Here is an 18,194-nt window from a genome sequence, read left to right as displayed (position 1 = left end):
TTGTTAGTAGCAGCAGTAGTGACCATTATAAGCTGGTAGTGCCCAAAGGCCCATGTTTTGCGCTGGGGGCTGTCCAGCGTAGATAGCGCACACAAGGGAATGAATCTGGTGAAGAATTGGCACAGCTGTGTCAGTTACATATTTTGTTTTAGTGTTTTAATGGGGACAGAGTCAACATGAGATAGTGTCAGGAATAGGGAAGTACAGGTGTGAGAGGCAGACACAGCTCACCCTGGCTGGCCAGGCTCTGTCAACATCGCTGCACCGAGGAGAGTAAGGAAGTAGATGTCGTAAGAACATAAGAAAGGCCGTACCGGGTCAGACCAAAGGTCCATCTAGCCCAGTATCTGTCTACCGACAGTGGCCAATGCCAGGTGCCCCAGAGGGAGTGAACCCAACAGGCAACGATCAAGTGATCTCTCTCCTGCCATCCATCTCCATCCTCTGACAAACAGAGGATAGGGACACCATTCCGTACCCATCCTGGCTAATAGCCATTTATGGACTTAACCACCATGAATTTATCCAGTTCTCTTTTAAACGCTGTGATAGTCCTAGCCGTCACAACCTCCTCAGGTAAGGAGTTCCACAAGTTGACTGTGCGCTGCATGAAGAAGAACTTCCTTTTATTTGTTTTAAACCTGCTGCCTATTAATTTCATTTGGTGACCCCTAATTCTTGTATTATGGGAATAAGTAAATAACTTTTCCTTATCCACTTTCTCCACATCACTCATGTCAGGTGGAGGGAGTTGATGTGGTCTGAGTGATGAGTTGGGGCAGCAGCATTCTTGATGTATCTGAAGGGTGCGAGGCAGAGGGAGTCACAGCCCGAGGTTGAGGGTCTGATCTCCGACATGCTCTGTAGGAAGATGCAGTAGGATGTAGCTATGGTCTGCAGGTGCAAGTCTGGAGAGAAGGCTGGGTCAGACCCATGGTTATGGGCCTGCATGAGTAGGGGGATGGTGATCTCTAGGGTGATGCAGGGAAATGGGAAGGGACTGGAGGGAAAGATCAAGGACCCAGCTTGAGGCACGCTGGGCCTGAAAGGGCAACTGGACATTGCAGAACGGTCATAGATGGGTTGAGATATGGGGCTGGATGGAGGGTGATGGTTTGTCAATCAAGAGATGGATTTGTAAGCTGGGGTTGGGGGTGTCAAGGTGGCAGCCAAAGCCATGTTTGGGGTAAGAGCACCTCCAGGTAAGGGGTGGGCAGGGGCAGAGGCAGGGCAGATATCACCAGGAGGTGGCAGCAAAAGAGGGAGTGGAGGCGCGTTGTGCGGGTGAGAGGGAAAAGGGGACAAGAGTAAACAGTAGTGCCAGTGGAAGCAGTAGAGGAGAGAGTGCAGCTGGGGAGTGGGGGAGGGAATGAGAAGAGATGGGGAGGAGGACAGGTGAAGCGGAGGAGGAGCAATGTAAGAACATGGCTGAGTGAGACCTATTGGCCAGTGAGGAGGCAGCGATTGTAGAGGCCCTGACTCTTTAAGTCCGGTTGTCCAAGATTCCTGCAGGTTAGTAGGTGATGTAGAGGGCAGTGATGGAAGCAGGGTAATTCATGTGTTTGAACCTCAGGAATAGGGGGCTCATTACTTCCCAGTACAGCCCTTGGCCCTGGAGATCTGGCCTTAAGACTGGCTCCCAGCTGCAGAGCAGGGCAGTCATGTTCATCCTACACTGGGTAACATCAAAATGTTGAAACGCCACATCATGACCTCACGTTCAGACAGAGGCAGGATATCCCACCATCCCAAGCTGCCTCACTCCATAGCACTCTTAGCAGTGTATCCACGGATCCACTCGGATGCACGTTGGGGCGCTCCCTCGCCTTCCATGTCAGCGTACTACTGCAAGACCTAGATTTCAGGAAGGCTAAAGCTAAGTGGGGTGGCTGTTTTATTGGGTTATTTTGTGGTTCTAACATTTAATTTGTGTAGCTTGACATTTGCAAAATACACGTTTGGTATTTGCCCATATTGAGACAGAGACCAACAAATCTGGGCACGCTTTCTGAGACCATGTAAATATCAGACCCTGAATTTTGAAGGTAGGAAGAAGGTAAACTAAGCCACTCACACAAGACATGTTTAAATCTACAGCCTATTCTAGTGTTAACAGGGTGCAAGGTGTTACTTGTCATGTACTGTACTAAAAGGGTTCATTGATCAGTGACTGTATTGTACTGTATGAAAAATCATAAATTGCCTTGTATTGTTTATAATAGACTGTACCATGTACCACACAAATGTCCATGTTCCAAGTTTTTTAATGATGCATGTTGCCAGTTAGGTCCTAAAATTACGTGGTGCTAATTCTTCCATATCAAATGGTGCTTTTGTGGATGCTAACTGCACACATGCTGAACAAAGCTTGAAGTTTAAAGTCTCTCTCATCTGTTTGTATGAAGTAAACACACAAAATGATAAACTTGAATTTGTTTCAAAGTACCATTGACAATCTACTGTTTTCTAAGTGAGCTTTCTTTGGGTTCAGGATTGTTTTTCTAGAAAGCAGCTCTGTTTCTTTAAAACACACTCTTGTATTTCCACTTGGAGATAGTTATAGCAAGACCAAGAATCTAGGTTACTCCTCAGGTGTTTAAAACTCTTTGACCCTCAGCTGATTTTCAATCCAGATTCATTTATATGAAAATATCCATGCCAGGTAGGTCCTTACAACAGCTACAGGATAGCCAGGTGACCAGACAGTAATGCAGCTCTCTCTGCCATTTCTAGATGTTTCATTCCTTGTGCCAGTAGAGGATGGGAATTCTACAGAGGCTGCCCACTCAACCCTGAAGGGAAGAAAGTACTCTGCATCACACAGCAGGGGCTCCTCTGGCCACGTGCAGCAGCAGTGCTGACAGCTTGCTCCACTCTTCAGCTTTCAAGCATGGTATTCCCAGTACAGGGACCTTGCATTGTGAAGGTTGAATACGGGCAACATGGAGGATTTACCAAGACGTATTAGAAATCAGTGCTCATTCCTTGCAGTATGTGAGCACCTGTGTAGCTAAGTTAGTACCAGCTTTGACCCCTTGAACACTGTCCATAGTGTAATGGAAAAGTGCAGTAACAGAAAGGCTAGGTAGATTTCTGCTACCTCTAGATGTTCACACTGGAGACCATTGCTTGAGCATAGTATATAGAGTCAAATGAATTTCCTCAGCTCTTGAAAATTAGTTCCTCTGTTTCATGGATTGTTAGTATGCAAGTTCTGTACCAGAGGCAGCTCCATCATAGCTGAACTGCAGATCACAAGATAATTTAATTTTTAGAGCTGAATAGTCCTTGTTTTTTGTGAACACGCATTTTCCACAAATCAGAATTAGATGCATCTGTCTAGCTTGTGAAATTAGTGCTCATTGGTGCCTATCTGAGCACCCATGTAGCTAAGTTTGTTCCAGTTTTGACCACTAGAAAGTGCCCATTGTGTGCCTCCTTTTCTGTCAAAATAAAGGCAGTGTCTGCAATGATAATAGATTTCTCCTTCTGAGCTTCTAGGGCAAGAAGCCAGGAAAGAAAATGGTAAGTAGGCGACCTCGATCTAGGTTTGCCTTTGACAGAACATACAGAATGGACCAAACCTACACTAAGAAAACAAAGCATTTCCATAGCATTTTTTCTGCAGTGGTTTGTTGGTCACGTGCATTTTACGCTACTGTAAAATTAGTAGGAGCTGCAGGGAAATCTCCAGATTACCCATAGGGCTTTCAAAACTCCCTGCCAGCTGAGGAGCCAATATTCCGATGAGTTATTTGGCCTGTTTAAAATAAAGGAGAAAAAAGAGCTGCTTTTTTGGAGAAAAAATCTGAATATATTTTATATCTATTTGAAAACAAAGTCTGATATTTACCCCTGTTATCAATTGAATTTATATATTGTTTGCCACAATATTTGTTCTGTCTTAAAATAAATTTGCTTACTTGTGTAGTCTTAACAGTCTGTTTGGTTTTACTTTAGAATCTAATTTGATATGGGTGTGTTTCAGGGGAAATTCATTGGGATGTGTCTTTCACACATTCATTGGGATGTGTCTTTCAAACATCTACCTTGGTTTCTTTCCATGAAAAGGCCAAGGACACACTCTGCCAAAGAAGGGGGAAGAATACCAGACTTTCAGAGTTAACGTGTTTGCATTTTTGATATTCATTTTGCTAGTTTTCCTCTTTTACTGCTTTTTCAGTAGCTTTCATCTTTAAACTCATCTGCACGGTAAGTGATGTTGCACAATATGTTAATGAGTTAAGAGCTGATGTAGTTACTAAGAAAGTTCTTCAGGTTAAACAAATTCTAATCTTAGGGGGTTTTTTTGCTTTAGGGGTTAAATTATTTATGGTAATGAGCTCACCGAGAACAACATAAACAAAAAAACCATGGACACTGCCAGGGAAAGATTTTGCAAAATCCTCTCTAAAATGCAAATGGAGTACAATTGTTTTTTCTATAGTAACCCTCACACAGAGGAGTTTTACAATCAATCACTGAGGAAAAATCCACTATTGAAAGCAGTGCAGCCTAGTTTAATTGTTAGGGTCCAAATGATTTAGTGAACCCTGGCATCCCCTGGAGAATGTGGTTTTCTTTTAAAGGTAAACATTTTGGGGGCCTAGAGGTTGGTGGTGGTGCGTACCCATTCCCGATGCTAACACACATGGCCAAATGTTATAAAATTTTATCTAATATTGACTTGTTTAATTTTCCCTTACGCAAATACTTTGTTTTCAGACCCTGTCTGTCCTAGGTCAGGAGCCTGGTTTACTGACCAGGAACCAGTTTGATCCAGTTTGGCGCACACACAGGCTGGCAGGATACTTTGGATGGGGACTACCCGTGTCTGAATGTCCTCGGCCACACACATCATTCCCTGGTTTGTTGAGGGCAGATGACCACCACAGAATGATGCAAGGACCGTGGCTGGTCACAAGGCTGGTCAACTAACCTCTAACAAGACCACAACTCTGAAAGAGCCATATCAAATGTACTATGATTTATTCTGCTTTCCTTCTCCTCTTTTTTGATTTCTTCATCCATTTAACCATGTGTGAGAATCCTCTCCATGATTCTCCCCTCCTTTTCTCTTTAAATGGCCTGTGATCCCCTGAATTATGGTACCCTCCTCTGCCTGTGTGTATCCTGCGTGCCCAGGGTCCACATCCCTTCCTCTTCCCCATCCTGAGTAGTTGTTTCTCAGGAGGCTTCATTGTTGCTGCTTGCCCAGGACTGATGTAGAGCTTTTTCCATGGCTAGCCCATTTAGGAAGATTTGAAGGTTCCTATCATTTCCTTCAACTTCAGCAGAAGTTCTGCCTGTGTGAGGACTGCAGATTTCAGCTCTCTACCAGATTGAGCCAATGTCCCGGCAGACTTAAAATCAAACCAAGATTCTGGCCGCTCAGGACATTACCAGTCCCACAGTAGTCAATGTATGATGCCTTCACTTCAGCAGAAAGTGTAATGTATATGTGGTGAAAATAAAACAGTGCACTGCACCTATCTCTTTTGGGGAACCATTACTCCATCTCCTCCTGTTAATCTGCTATGTTTGTGGCTTTGGCATTCCAATGTTTTGCAAGCCCTTCTCCTTTGAGTGTATGTTCAATTTGTTCCTTTCCTTCCTAACATTTAGTTTCTCTCTCCATTTTAATGTGAATGAACCCTTTATAGCAATTCTCCTCTCACCTTAGCCTAACCAGGTTATCTTCTTGAAGTCATCTGCGCTTGCTCCTCATCATATCTTAGTTTCTAGGCTCTGCAGGGGACTTGCTTCTTGATCTTGGAAAAACTAACCTCTCTTTGCCTCACTTTTTCCATCCATAAGATAGAAACAGGAATGACTACCCAGTTTTGTAAAGCACTCTGACATCCACAGCAGGCAAGTGCTAAGTCCTCGGGGCTGATCTTCCAAGGGCCTGAGCACTTGTAGCCCCTGTGGGCTTCAGTGTCAGCATCTCCTGGGAACCAGGCCATGTGCTGGTGTTTTTAGTTATGATCTTTTTCTATACATGTGTTTTGCTCATGAACAAGGGTTGTAAAGTTTACCAGACACGTAATGGACAGAGGTAGGCATGGAAGATGCTGCTGCAATTGTGACTTGCTACGAACTGTCTCTAGTTCATCAGAGTTACCAGCACAATTGACTGATCTTGCATTCTATGGATAACAGTTGTGTGCGATACTGCAGTGATGAGCACGGTATAAGACTTTAGAGAGATCTATTCTGTGTGCTCTTATCCTGCACTCATCACTGCGGTATCAGAGAGCCTTCCAGTCATGCATCAAGCGACATGTCTAATATCTATCACATGTTTCTCCCCAGGGGGAAAAGCATGTGCAGGGAGTGTTTGTTTTGCCTTTTTTTTTTTTAAAATATACATGTCAGAGAAGGCAGGTAAAAGAAATGTGCCTGGCATTTGGAGTAGAAGATGGGGAGGTTCGTGATGGGTCCTTAGTTCCTGGGGGAGTTCAATCCACAGTCTTGGGCTGGCCTCCAAGAAAGCTCTTGTCCTGAATTTTAACATTGCTTTCAATGTCATACACAATTGTTAACCATATCCTTTGTGGAGTTAAATGGGTATAACTACAGACACAAACAGGGTTCCACATAACTTGTATTCCAGCGTTGTCATCTTTGTTTATTAGGGACCACACCGTGTCGAGAGCTCTGTATAGCATACACACAGACATTTAGTGGCTGAATAGTATGAGTACAAGTGCACATCATTTACAGGTGGGGTCTCTATAAGTGAAACTCTGGACAGTGTCCTGGAGAGAAGTCCATCCCAGTGCCACTGTCAGCTGCTCATACCGGATTTTTAACATTAAGACTTTAAGGCCAGAAGGAGCCATTAGGTCATCTAGTCTGGTCCTCATGTGTATCACAGGCAATTACATTTCAGCTAATTACCACTGTATTGAGACCAATAACTTGTGTTTGGCTAAAGCATATCTTTCAGAAAGGCTTCCAGTCTGGATCTGAAGACATCAAGAGAGAGAATCCACCACTTCCTTTGGGAGTTTGTTCTAATGGTTTATCATCCTCACTGTTAAAAATGTGTGCCTTATTTCTCATTTGAATGTGTCTGGCTTCAGCTTGCAGCCACTGGTTTTCGTTATGTCTTTAAATACCTGGTATTTTCTCCCCTTGAAGTCACTCACAGTGTAATCAAGTCACCGCTCAGGCTTCTTTTTGTTAAGTCTGTCTCTGTACTCAAACCATTTTTATGGTTCTTCTCTGTACCCTCTCCAGTTTTTCAATGTCCTTTTTAAAAATGTGGACACCAGAACTGTATACAGTACTCCAGTGTCGCTCACCAATACCACACCCGAAGGTAAAATAACCTCCTTACTCTTCTACGCCCCTGTTTATACACTGACAGATTGCATTTGCCCTTTCTGCCACAGCATCACATTGGGAGCTGGTGTTGAGTTGCTTGTCCACCATGACCTGCAAATGCTTTGCAGGATAGAGCTCCCACTTTCTGTCGGTATGGTTTGAATTCTTTGTTCTTAGCTAGCTGTATGACCCTGCATTTGGCTATATAAAAATGCCTTTTCTTTGAATGTGCCCAGTTCACCAAGTGATCTGGATTGCTTTGCACGACTGCCATGCTCTCACCTTTATTTCCCACCTATTGGAGTCATCAGCCTATTTTATCAGCAATGATTTTATAGTCACTTTCAGATCATTTATAGCAATATTGAATAGTATCAGGCCTCATACCAATCCCTGTGGAACCCCACTAAAAGCATCCCCAAGGATGATTTCCCCAGTGACAAGTACTTTCTGAGATCTCTGTTAGCCAGTTCTTGTACCCTTTAACATGTTCCACATTGATATTGTATAGTGCTAATTTTTTAATCAAAATGTTGTGTGGTACTAATTCAAACACTTAAAAATCGGAGGATATTGCAGTTAAATAGTTATCTTTATCAACCAAACTTGTAATCTCGTCAAAGAAAGAAAACAGGTTAGTTTTATGGAAAATGAGTGTTGTCAAACAGTGTTAACCAACTGGCATTGATTATATTCCTATCCTTTAATTCTTTTATCAGTTGAATCGTTTATCACCTTTTCCATTATTTTGCCCAGGACTGATGTCTGGTTAACTGGCCTATAATAACCCAGGTCATCCCACTTGTCCTTTTTGAATATTTGCATAACATTAGCACTCTTCCAGTCTTCTGGAATTTCCCCAGTGTTCCAATAATTATTAAAAATCAATGTTAGTGGTCCAGAGATCTCCTCAGCCAACTCTTTTAAGACACTTGGGTGTAAGTTATCCAATCCTGCTGATTTAAAAATGCTTATCCCTAGAAGATGATGGGTAACATTCTCCTTAATTACTGATGGACTGGAAAGTACTTCATCATCATGACACACGTACATCATCCTGCTTCTTTCCAAATACAGAACAACAGAAGTATTTACTGAATGCTTCCACCTTTTCTGCATCAATATTAATGATTGTATCATCTCTATCAAGTAATTGGCCTATACCATTGCTAGGACTTCTTTTTTTCCTAATATATTTTAAAAACGTCTTGTCCTTAGCCCTGCCAGCCATGGCTTTTTCCCTGATGTCTTTCTACACATCATAACTTCTAATTTATATCAATTATTATCTATTTCTCCTCTTTTACATTTGTTATGTATTACTTCTTAATTTCTGCCTTCACTTCACCACTGAATCTAGCTGGCCATTTACCCAATGTTACCCACTTTCTTAATTGTGGAATTGTGGCTTTTTGACCATCTAATAAATTCTTTTTTAAAAAAACTCCCAATTATCATTCACATTTTTTCTGTCTAATTTTTTTTTCTTCTAATCAATTTTTATTGTAATTTTTCATCAGGTTTGAGAAATTAGCCCTTTTGAAGCTCTAAGTCTCTATATTACTGGTTAGGATGGTCCGGTGTTTGCTGATGCTGAATGTAGTGAGATTCATGGTCACTGCCCCTTTAGCTTGTGTGGGTGCTCCAGCTTTCATATCAGCCTCTGGTTAATAGATGCCTGACATAGCTGAAGCTCCATCCCCTTTTAGATGCTGGAAGGAGGAGGAAGTTTTATTCCTTCTCACCTCTCCAAAGTCTCCAGGCTGCTGTGAAAGGGGTGGGTCTCCGCTATTCTACGTCTCCACCAATCTCCTTGTGCTTGGGGAGAGGGAGGAGAACAGGTCTCCACTGCGCTACCTTTCTCCAGCTTCTACTTACTCAGGCCACTTCACCATGAATCATATTTACTTAGGGTTATTACTAATAAACACCCCTATCTCCATACCTTCTTATGCCCAGCTGTTCTCAGCAGCATGAAACTGACCTATTTTGACAGCTCCCCAAGGCCTCCTGGTCTATCAGCAGTGAAAGTGACTAAAATGTTGTTAATTTAATTCTGCTGCTGTTGCTTGGCAAAACAAAGAGCTAAGAGGCACTGGAGCGGATAGGGCTGCAGTCTCCCTAAGATGACACATCCGTTCAAACTTGAAGCTTTTTCTTTGCAACCAGAAGGGCTAGAAACTTTCTAACCATGAAAATTTAACATTTCTCTTATTCAATGAGGCAGGCTTCCTATTGACCTGAGGCAACATAGAGACACTGCATTCATCCGGACTGGCTAGTTCGACTCACGAACAAACTGCAGGGAACAACACAAAGGAAAACTCAGAGTCAAACTTTGAACTTAAGAAAATTGATCTCCAGGTATTTCTTGATCCCCTTTAAACCCCAGCAACCTGGGCTGTAATCTTGTAAGTTACATTAAAATGGCCACATTTTAGTTTAATTTAAAAAAAACCACTCTGAGGACATGTATTTGCAGCAGCTCAGACCTCCTATTTGAAAACTAAATAGATGGAATATTCTAGCTATTCTATTAAAGCCCTTGAATCTCCCTTCAAGCAGAGAGAAGTGGGGAACATAAGTCTGCCTGGCTGTATTATGGATCCCTTAACTTTCTAGTGTCCTTTTTGCTCAGCTGTGTGTGTGTGGGGGGGAATTTTGTGCCTAGCCTTAAAGGGACACTCTCAGGTAAAGATTCATCCTTCCATTTATTTTTTTTAACCTGAGATTACTAATATTGAGAAATTTAAAAGTCCCCTTTGCTATTCATAATTTGTCTGCAGTCATCTTGTCTATGTAACACAGGCCAGAGAACTTCCTGGAAATAGTTTTTTGAATTAGAACATATCTTTAAAAAAGTCCACTCGATTTAAATATTGCCAGTGATGGAGAATCCAACCCCCTTGGTGAATTGTTTCAATTCTTAATTACCCTCACATTCTTTGTATGTGTTTACATTTAGCTGTATTAAGATGCTTATTGCTTGCTTGCATCCTGCTGACCAAGCAAACCAGATCACTCTGTATCAGTGACCTGCCCTCTTCATTATTTATCACTTCCCCCAATGTATGTGTCATCTGTAAATGTAATTGGTGATTATTTTATTTTTTTTCTTCCAGATCATTGATAAAAATGTTAAATAGCATAGGGGCAAGAACACATCCCTGGGAGACCCTACTAGAAATATATACAATTCTCCACTGACGATTCTCCAATTATGATTCTTCATTTACATTTTAGAACTATGTTAGCCATCATTTAATCCATGTAATGTGTGCCATGCTAATTTTGTGAGACAAGATGGCTGAGGTAATATCTTTTATTGGACCAACTTCTGCTGGGGAGAGACCAGCTTTGAGCCTCACCACAGGAGCATGGCACTTTGTTTCAGAAAGAGCTAGTTGCATCCTTCATCTGATGTAAGGAGCCATTTACATTTCTCTTGGCGAGGAATTGCTATTCTGTGATCCGGCTGGAGCCAGTCTCCCAGCCTGCTACCCTCCGCCCAGGCTAAAGGCAGGGTGAGAGAGTGCTGTGAACCCTGAAGCTGCATGGGGGCCTTACCTAGATCATGGAAGCAAGGGCCGGCTCCGGCTTTTTTGCTGCCCCAAGCAAAAAAAAAAAAAAAAATCGGCGGGGCGGACGGAGCCAGGGTGCAGGGGGACTCCCTGCGCTGCAGACGTGCCCTGGGCAGCAGAGTGCGCACCCCAGCTAGCAGGGGAAGGGAGAGCAGGGGGGGAGCGAGAGAAGAGGGGGTGGCCAGGGCTTCCTTCAGGGGGGCGCTCACCACACAGCCCCTCCCGCCGTGACTCCTGCAGACAGAATGCGCAGCCCGCTCCCAGCAGGGCCCTCCCCTCCTCCTCACCGCCACCCCCTACAGGGCAGCCGGAGCGGCAAACCAACAAAACAAAAAAAACGTGCAGGGCGGCTGAAGCGGCGACGCAAAAAAAAAAAAAAGGGGATTGGAAGGAAGCCACCCCTTAGAATCTGCTACCCCAAGCCCGAGCTTGCTCGGCTGGTGCCTGGAGCCGGCCCTGATGGAAGCCCATTCCTATCCAGAAGAGCTGTCCATGTTTGTGTGACCCTCGTGGCTCCAATTCTGAATGTACGAGTGGCTTTGTGCAGGAGGCTGCTCTGCGGAGAATCTCTCAGAGGGAGTTAAGATGTTTTTCCCATTATCCAGCCTCCATCTATACCATATCCCAGGTTCTCCCTTTCTCCCAGCTACTCCCGATACACATCCCTCTTCGACCCCTGGGGAGTTTCAAAAGCACACAGCACTGGCTTAACTCTGCTTCCAGTGTCCTTAGTTAACTCTCTTGACACTCCCTCACACCCTCCATACCATTATTCTGCCCCCCAGCTGCCACAGTTAGGATAGTCTAGGGCAGCTGGGATGGAGCTGTACACAGACTCTGAGTCCTGTATCTAAAGGCTCATTTTGATGGCTTTGGAGGGGCTCTGCTGAGGATGCAAAGGACAAGATATGCAAATCCGATCAAAAGGCCACAAATAAGGAAGTTCCTGCCTGCCATCATTTGGAAGCGTTGAAATTAAGGTAAGATGTTTCCAGGGTTGTCGGTGTTACCTGCCACCTCATCAAAGAAGAAATTATTCCATTTCTATATTGGACTATTCCTGGGAAGTCAGTGTGCTGCACGAGGGAGTGTGGATTCCCACAGCACTTGACACAATCTGGTTTACTGAAAGGGCTAGAAGAGATCATCACTGAAATTGGATAGCTTTATAAATGACTGATGCGCACTACTAGCTCTGGCAGAAAACAACTGATTCAACCCACGTAGTAGATGTTCAGCCTTCAGTATAACTGTGCTGTGTGAGAAGAGTTCTCGTTAGTGCACACGAGGGCCATGTAGTCACAGGCCTTACGCTTCCTTTTTGCCTTTGGTTCAATTATAGTTTTACATAAGCTTTGCTATACCTCCCTAGGCTGACAGTAAAATGTATGATGCTGCCCCCATACGTGATACCTCTCCGTTAACAGCACAATCAGCAACATCACTTCTTTTTTGTTCCTTTGTAATTTGTTTCCCTTAACTTTACTCATGTTTAATCTGTTAGCGCAGGCGCTATCATATTTAATAATGTCACCTGTAACCAACTGTGGTGTTATTCCTTTCCCAACCTTCTCTTTTAGCTCCCATGGAGGATTGCCCACGGGTGGGCTCCCCAATGAGATTTTCAGGGTAGAGGTTGGGTACGATAAATTTCAAAGGGACAAATGTATAAAATGTCATTGTAGGGTAAGTGCTGGTATGTCTTATAAGACAGGATTCAACCAAGGTGAGTCTCATTGCTCCAGCACAGCCAAGGCAACATGGTACACTGAGTTACCCCATTTATCCAATGGCCATTACGAGATGCCCCAGTTACCAACAGATTTACTGTCCCAGCAGGTGGGGTGGGGAGATCTTTCACCCACCTCTCCAAACATCACAGCTGGTAGCTCTGGCCACAGACCTTTGCCAGTTAGAAAGCTCATACTTGGTTGAGGAGGCAATGAATTTCAATGAATGCCAGAAAGCTACCCGCTAGGAAAAGTTGAGTGCAAGTGGAAAAGATTTGTTTTAGGGGTGACTGGTAAAGGTGTTGACCCAATTTCAGTTCCTGTACAACTTATTTTAGGATATTTGTTACACTTAAATTAATGGGGTTGTCTCTGCTGCCTGTTAAGGTACACGTAGCAGCAAATCATTACTGAAGATAGTGGAAAATCTATTTTTTCACATACATTGGTGAAAAACGTTTTAAAAGGCCTATTGAACCTGTGTCCCTCAGTACAGGACCCTATCCTGTCATGGAATTTGAATTTAGTTTTGACTCAACTCATTTCTCACCCATTTGAACCTCTCGTGAGATGTTATTGGTGGTATCTCTCTGTGAAGATGGCTTTTATAATAGCAATTACTTCTGCATTGTGAGACACATACACTGATGGCAGACACATGCACCCATGCCACTTTTCATAAAGCTAAGGTGGTTCTTGGAACACACTCTAAATTTCTTCCTAATGTAGTTTCAGAGTTTCATGTAAATCGCACTATTAAGTTGTAAGTATTCTTTCCAAAGCCTCTGTCATGGAAAGAGGAGGCCAGGTTACATTTCTTAAATGCAAGGAGAGCACTATCCTATAACCTGGCTAGAACTAAAGGCTTAGGTCTTCTAAGTTATTTATTTCCAAGATGGCTAACTCCCAGGGTAAACCCATTTCACCTCAGTCCCTGTCTAGACGTGTTAGTGCACTGAAGAATGTTATAGAGGAGTTTCTCTCCCCACTGCCAGTTCGCTTAGAGTTCATTCTACAAGGGTGGTGGCTGCATCTATGGCGTTTGCTAAACATATTCCCCTTATTGAAACAGCAAAGCTGCTATGTGGAGCTCAGTTCACACTCTCACAAAACATTATGCACTGGATCTAGCACCTAAGTCGGATGGTCATTTTGGCAGAGCAGTGCTATTTAGTTAGCACTCCACATCCATCCATTTCATTGTACTGCTTGCCAGACTATCCCAAGAGTGGGAATATGCTGAGGACACTCAAAGAAGAAATGATGGTTACTTGTAATTGGAGTTCTTTCAGATGGACTCTGCATATCCATACTTCCCACCTGCCTTCCATGCTCTTGCGGAGTCTGAATTTCAGTATGTTGGTATTATGGTTTAGTATTGTAAGGAACTGAGGAGGCAATGGGCACCATGCCCCTTTTTTACTCATGCCCTCAGAATACGCTCGAGTGCTAGGGCAAGGGAGAAGGGGAGGTCAGGTGGGTGCCCAAATGGGCACAGTTACCAGAAGGTTCTACTGTCCTGCTGCTCCAGTCAGCACAAATCCCAGGAGTGTGAATATGCAGAGTCCACCTCGAAGAACTCCAGTTACAGGTAAGTAACTGTCATTTCCGTATGGGAAGAAAAACCCAGAAGGTGCAGAAAAGCAGAGATTCATAAACCCATTTTAACCCATTCAGACACAGGGAGCAAGGCTTGGCACAAAACAAACATAACAGATGGGCAGGGTCATGTGGAGGAGAATTCTATGTTGTCAAAGTACCTGCTCTTTCCCCAGTGTGAGCAAGGGGTTGGAGTGCATCGGGTACGGCTCCTGTTCCATTTCTTCAGTCATAGAGTGGCTCCCCCTCCAGTCAGAGTTCTCCATAGTTTGCAGAACATGGAAACAAGGTAGCAGGAGTGGGAGGAGTCACATGGAGGAAAGATTGTGTGGCGGTGAGGTGAGCTGGCGCTAGTGGGTGGGGCCAGATGGAGGCAAGGCGAGGTGGTGGGTATGGATAGGGCCATGAGGAAGTGAGGTCACAAAGAGGCAAGGTGAGGTGGCAGGAGCGGTTGGGACTCTGTAGAGGCAAGGTCACACAGAGGTCAGGTGAAGTGGCAGAAGTGGATGGAGCCATGAGGATTAAGGTCCTAAGGAGGTGAGGTGGTGGGAGCGGGCAAGGCTGGATGGAGAACAGGTCTTAAAGAGGTGAGGCAGTGGGTGGGGGAGTGGCACGAGGAGGTGAGGCCACAGGGTAGCAAGGTGAGGTGATGGGAGCAGGCAGAGCCATGTGGAGGCAAGGCCAAGTGGTGGAAGTGGGTGGGGCTATGAGGCTGCAAGGCCACAAGGAGAGGAGATGGTGGGAGCAGGCAGAGCTGAATGGAGACATAGAGGCAAGCGGGTGGTTCTGCATGGAAGCAAAGTGGGGGCAGAGGAAGGGCTACATGGAGGTGAGGCGGGGGAGGGGAGATAACGCGGCATGGGATCTGGAAGTCTGTGTGTGTTCTTTCCAGGAAAAGTTGAAACATTATTTAGATATATCCTGAATCTTCCTGTCTCTTTCTCTCCTTTTCCTACCATGCTGCAAGTAACCTGCTACCCTCTTCCTCTCCACGGAGGCTTCACCCTCCTTGTAGCGGTCCTGATACAGCTTTCATTTCTTCCCCTCCATTCCACAGAACTGGTCAAAGAGCTGCCCCTCTAGCTCTGTAAGATACACCACTCAGGACCACAGACGATTGTAGTGGAGGATTCCCTAACTGGTGACTGCTGGACTAAGACATACTGGATCCAAAATGGTATAGGCACTGAAAGCCCCACCTGGCAGCTGATTCCTCTGAGGCCTGCACCCCTGTTCCTCTGTGGAGTCCACTAACTCCCAAATGTATAACCTCTGCCAAGCTCTGATTGGCTCAGCTCTCAGGCTGTGCCTATGTAAGACATGCAAAACGGCTTGCCCATAATGCTGATTTTCTGTACATCTTCAGAAACAAGTACTGAGCATGCCCAGTGTCTACCATACCCTTCTGGATGTTTCTGGTTCCCTGTAACTGAGTTATCCTGTGCTGCTCTCTTCATTTATACAAAGACACAGAGGGTATGCATGGAAGTCCCCTTCCTGACTGGCTTCTCGCCCTTTCTTTGGGTGGGGAATAGATGGCTGCAGGATAAAGCACATGAGTTACACTAGCAGCAGAGCAATGGCACCGTAGTCAGAGAAGGTAAGGACGATGATGTCACAGGAAATCATAATAGCCCAGATATAATTATATGACCTTTCAGTTCTGGGGCCCTGCCTAACTTCATATGCCTCCCGATCCCCAGCGGGTAGGCTCACTGGATTTGCCTAGGGAGGGAAACCAACAGGATTTTAATGGCAGGCCCAGAACCCCTGAAGTAGTTACTGATAAGTAGCACCACTCCTATACACAGTGAGAGAGACAAGGTGGGTGAGGTAATACCTTTAGTTGGATCAACTTCTGTTAATGAGAGACCAGCTTTTGGGCTTCACAGAGCTCTTCTTCAAGTCTGAAAAAGGTAACCAATGTGTCACAGCTAAATACAAAACCTGCAGACGTATCTCCCTGAACTCCACTTTAATGATGTTTTTTGTTAATGTGTCCTTTGCAGGCATGAGATAAGATGATTGGCCAACATTCCACTCAGCAGAGGGCAGTGGTAGATGTGGGCTGATACACCTGCTAATGGGATTTTATAAACACTTCACAGAGCTACTCATCACACACCAAGGTGGAAATTACTTCTCCTCCTAGGAAAGCTTTGTATAACTGATCAACACCATATCACTATATATCATTACTTACACAATTACACTGAAAGAAAAATGTTCAGTCTATTCTTGGCTAGAAAACTAGGAAGACCCTAGAGAAAGCATTGCATTTATAACCATGCATAACACGGTATGACTTAGACAAAAACAGCGATGTAGAAGTTATGTCTTTCTTCTGCAGAGCTGGATGAGCATGAACTCTCTGCAACTTCTGAAAATAAAGTCAGTCCCTGGATGGTTTAAACAGCAAAAGCTAACAAAGGGCTTTTTTTAACGTTGTTGGTCTTTCTGGGGTGTCCACTACAGTAATACACGCATGACAGCAAGCACTTACATAGCCTTCTATATTAGCTAATCAGTCCTCACAACACATCTGTGCAGAGGCGACACATAACTATGGATAGTGCGGGGTGAGGGTGGGGGGCGCAATTTAAAGATTCTGTACACCAGCACAACACCAGCACAACATGAACATCAACAATCAACATCGGTGCACTAGTGCAAATTTACACTCAGCCTGGTATAAACAGGAAAGTTTTTTCAACATATTTTTCAGTATAATTTTACGGGTATAACTAAACCAAAAGAATGTTATCCACACTGTTTTGTCTAAAGCAGCTTCAACATTTTCCCTTGTGAATCATAGTATCCACACAGCACTGCACTTTTACAAAATAAGCACATAGCATTCTGGACAGGTATTCCAGAGTGCAATAGGCCCTCAGAGTTATATTTCATATTTCTAGTTTCAGATACAAGAATGATACATTCATACAAATAGGATGAACACACTCAGTAGATTATAAGCTTTATAATGATACCTTACAAGAGACCTTATGCATGAAGCATATTCCAGTTACATTATATTCACACTCATTAGCATATTTACTTAAAATTATATGGAGTGCAATGCCACAACATCCAATTCCGGAATCTTTGGTAAGTATTTAAACACTAGCTTTTATTACAGAAATTAAATAATAAACACTGGAACTCTGTTGGTCAGGCAGCGTCACAGTGGGGCAATCTAGGTAGCAGATAACTCCTAGACAGACAACTTCTTAACTTCTAGCCAGATAATGCCAGAGAACCGGTAATGGTATACAGTATTTTTATTAACAACTGATTAACAATTGACCAATCAGTACAGAGCATGAGGGAGTTCTTGATAGGTAAACAGATTAACAAATCATGAACTGTTGCTGGGTAAACTCATAACTGTTGCTGGCCAGAATCAGACTAGTACCCTTCACATGAATCATAACCATAACAAGACTTTGAGACCCACACTCCTCAGGCCAGGAATCCCTTCTGCACATGTGCAGATCCACAAAGGTCACACAGCGGACATCTTAATTGACAACAGTATGGCCCTATACTGTTAGCACAGCCTCCAAGGACAGTGATCAAACTATGTCTTTATGTGCACTTTCTACTGGGGTGTTTCTTGCTTTTTCTTTTGCTACAATAAAACTGCCTTGGATGCCATGTGTTTTTTTTTTTTTTAAGCCATGTCGGGGGAAGACAGAGGGAAGCAGAGATGGTTGAGAGGTAGAGATAGGAAGCATCAATTAGTGGGGTGATAATGGTACATTTTGGTCTATGGGTATGGGATTACATTTGGGTGGGGGGAGAACTGTTCCTCATAGTATAACAGATTGCACCTATGTGGGTGGGGGGACATCAAGTCAAGATGACCCTGGAGCAATGGAGAATCTCATAGGTAACCAGATAGGCTAATCCAGATGTGAAGCAATGCAGCATGGGATAGCAGTAGGGACTA

At 43.9% G+C, this 18,194-nt stretch overlaps 2 protein-coding genes and 1 long non-coding RNA gene across 4 annotated transcripts in view; 2 read left to right on the top strand and 1 right to left on the bottom strand.

The window, feature by feature from the left end:
- PURG (purine rich element binding protein G) overlaps positions 1-3,876 on the top strand; it is a 40,722-nt gene extending 36,846 nt beyond the window's left edge. The window contains exon 3 of the mRNA XM_039540803.1: positions 2,734-3,876. Coding sequence (XP_039396737.1) covers positions 2,734-2,968 — 235 coding nt within the window. The 3' untranslated portion in view covers positions 2,969-3,876. The remainder of the gene's footprint in view (positions 1-2,733) is intronic.
- Positions 1-15,354, bottom strand: part of WRN (WRN RecQ like helicase) — a 167,770-nt gene extending 152,416 nt beyond the window's left edge. For both annotated transcript variants that reach the window (XM_039540800.1, XM_039540798.1), the window contains exon 1: positions 14,404-15,354. The gene's annotated coding sequence lies outside the window, so the exon portion shown is untranslated. The remainder of the gene's footprint in view (positions 1-14,403) is intronic.
- On the top strand, positions 14,675-16,584 carry LOC120406265. The gene is made up of 3 exons (XR_005599175.1): positions 14,675-14,779; positions 15,300-15,842; positions 16,252-16,584. It is a non-coding gene; the product is annotated as an uncharacterized LOC120406265 (long non-coding RNA).
- Positions 16,585-18,194: the final 1,610 nt, after the last annotated feature.

The sequence above is a fragment of the Mauremys reevesii genome, linkage group 5, assembly GCF_016161935.1.
Source record: "Mauremys reevesii isolate NIE-2019 linkage group 5, ASM1616193v1, whole genome shotgun sequence".
In the NCBI taxonomy this organism is placed as follows: Eukaryota; Metazoa; Chordata; order Testudines; family Geoemydidae; genus Mauremys; species Mauremys reevesii.
Note: the sequence above shows the minus strand (reverse complement) of the source record. Positions and strands in the feature narration are given on the sequence as shown.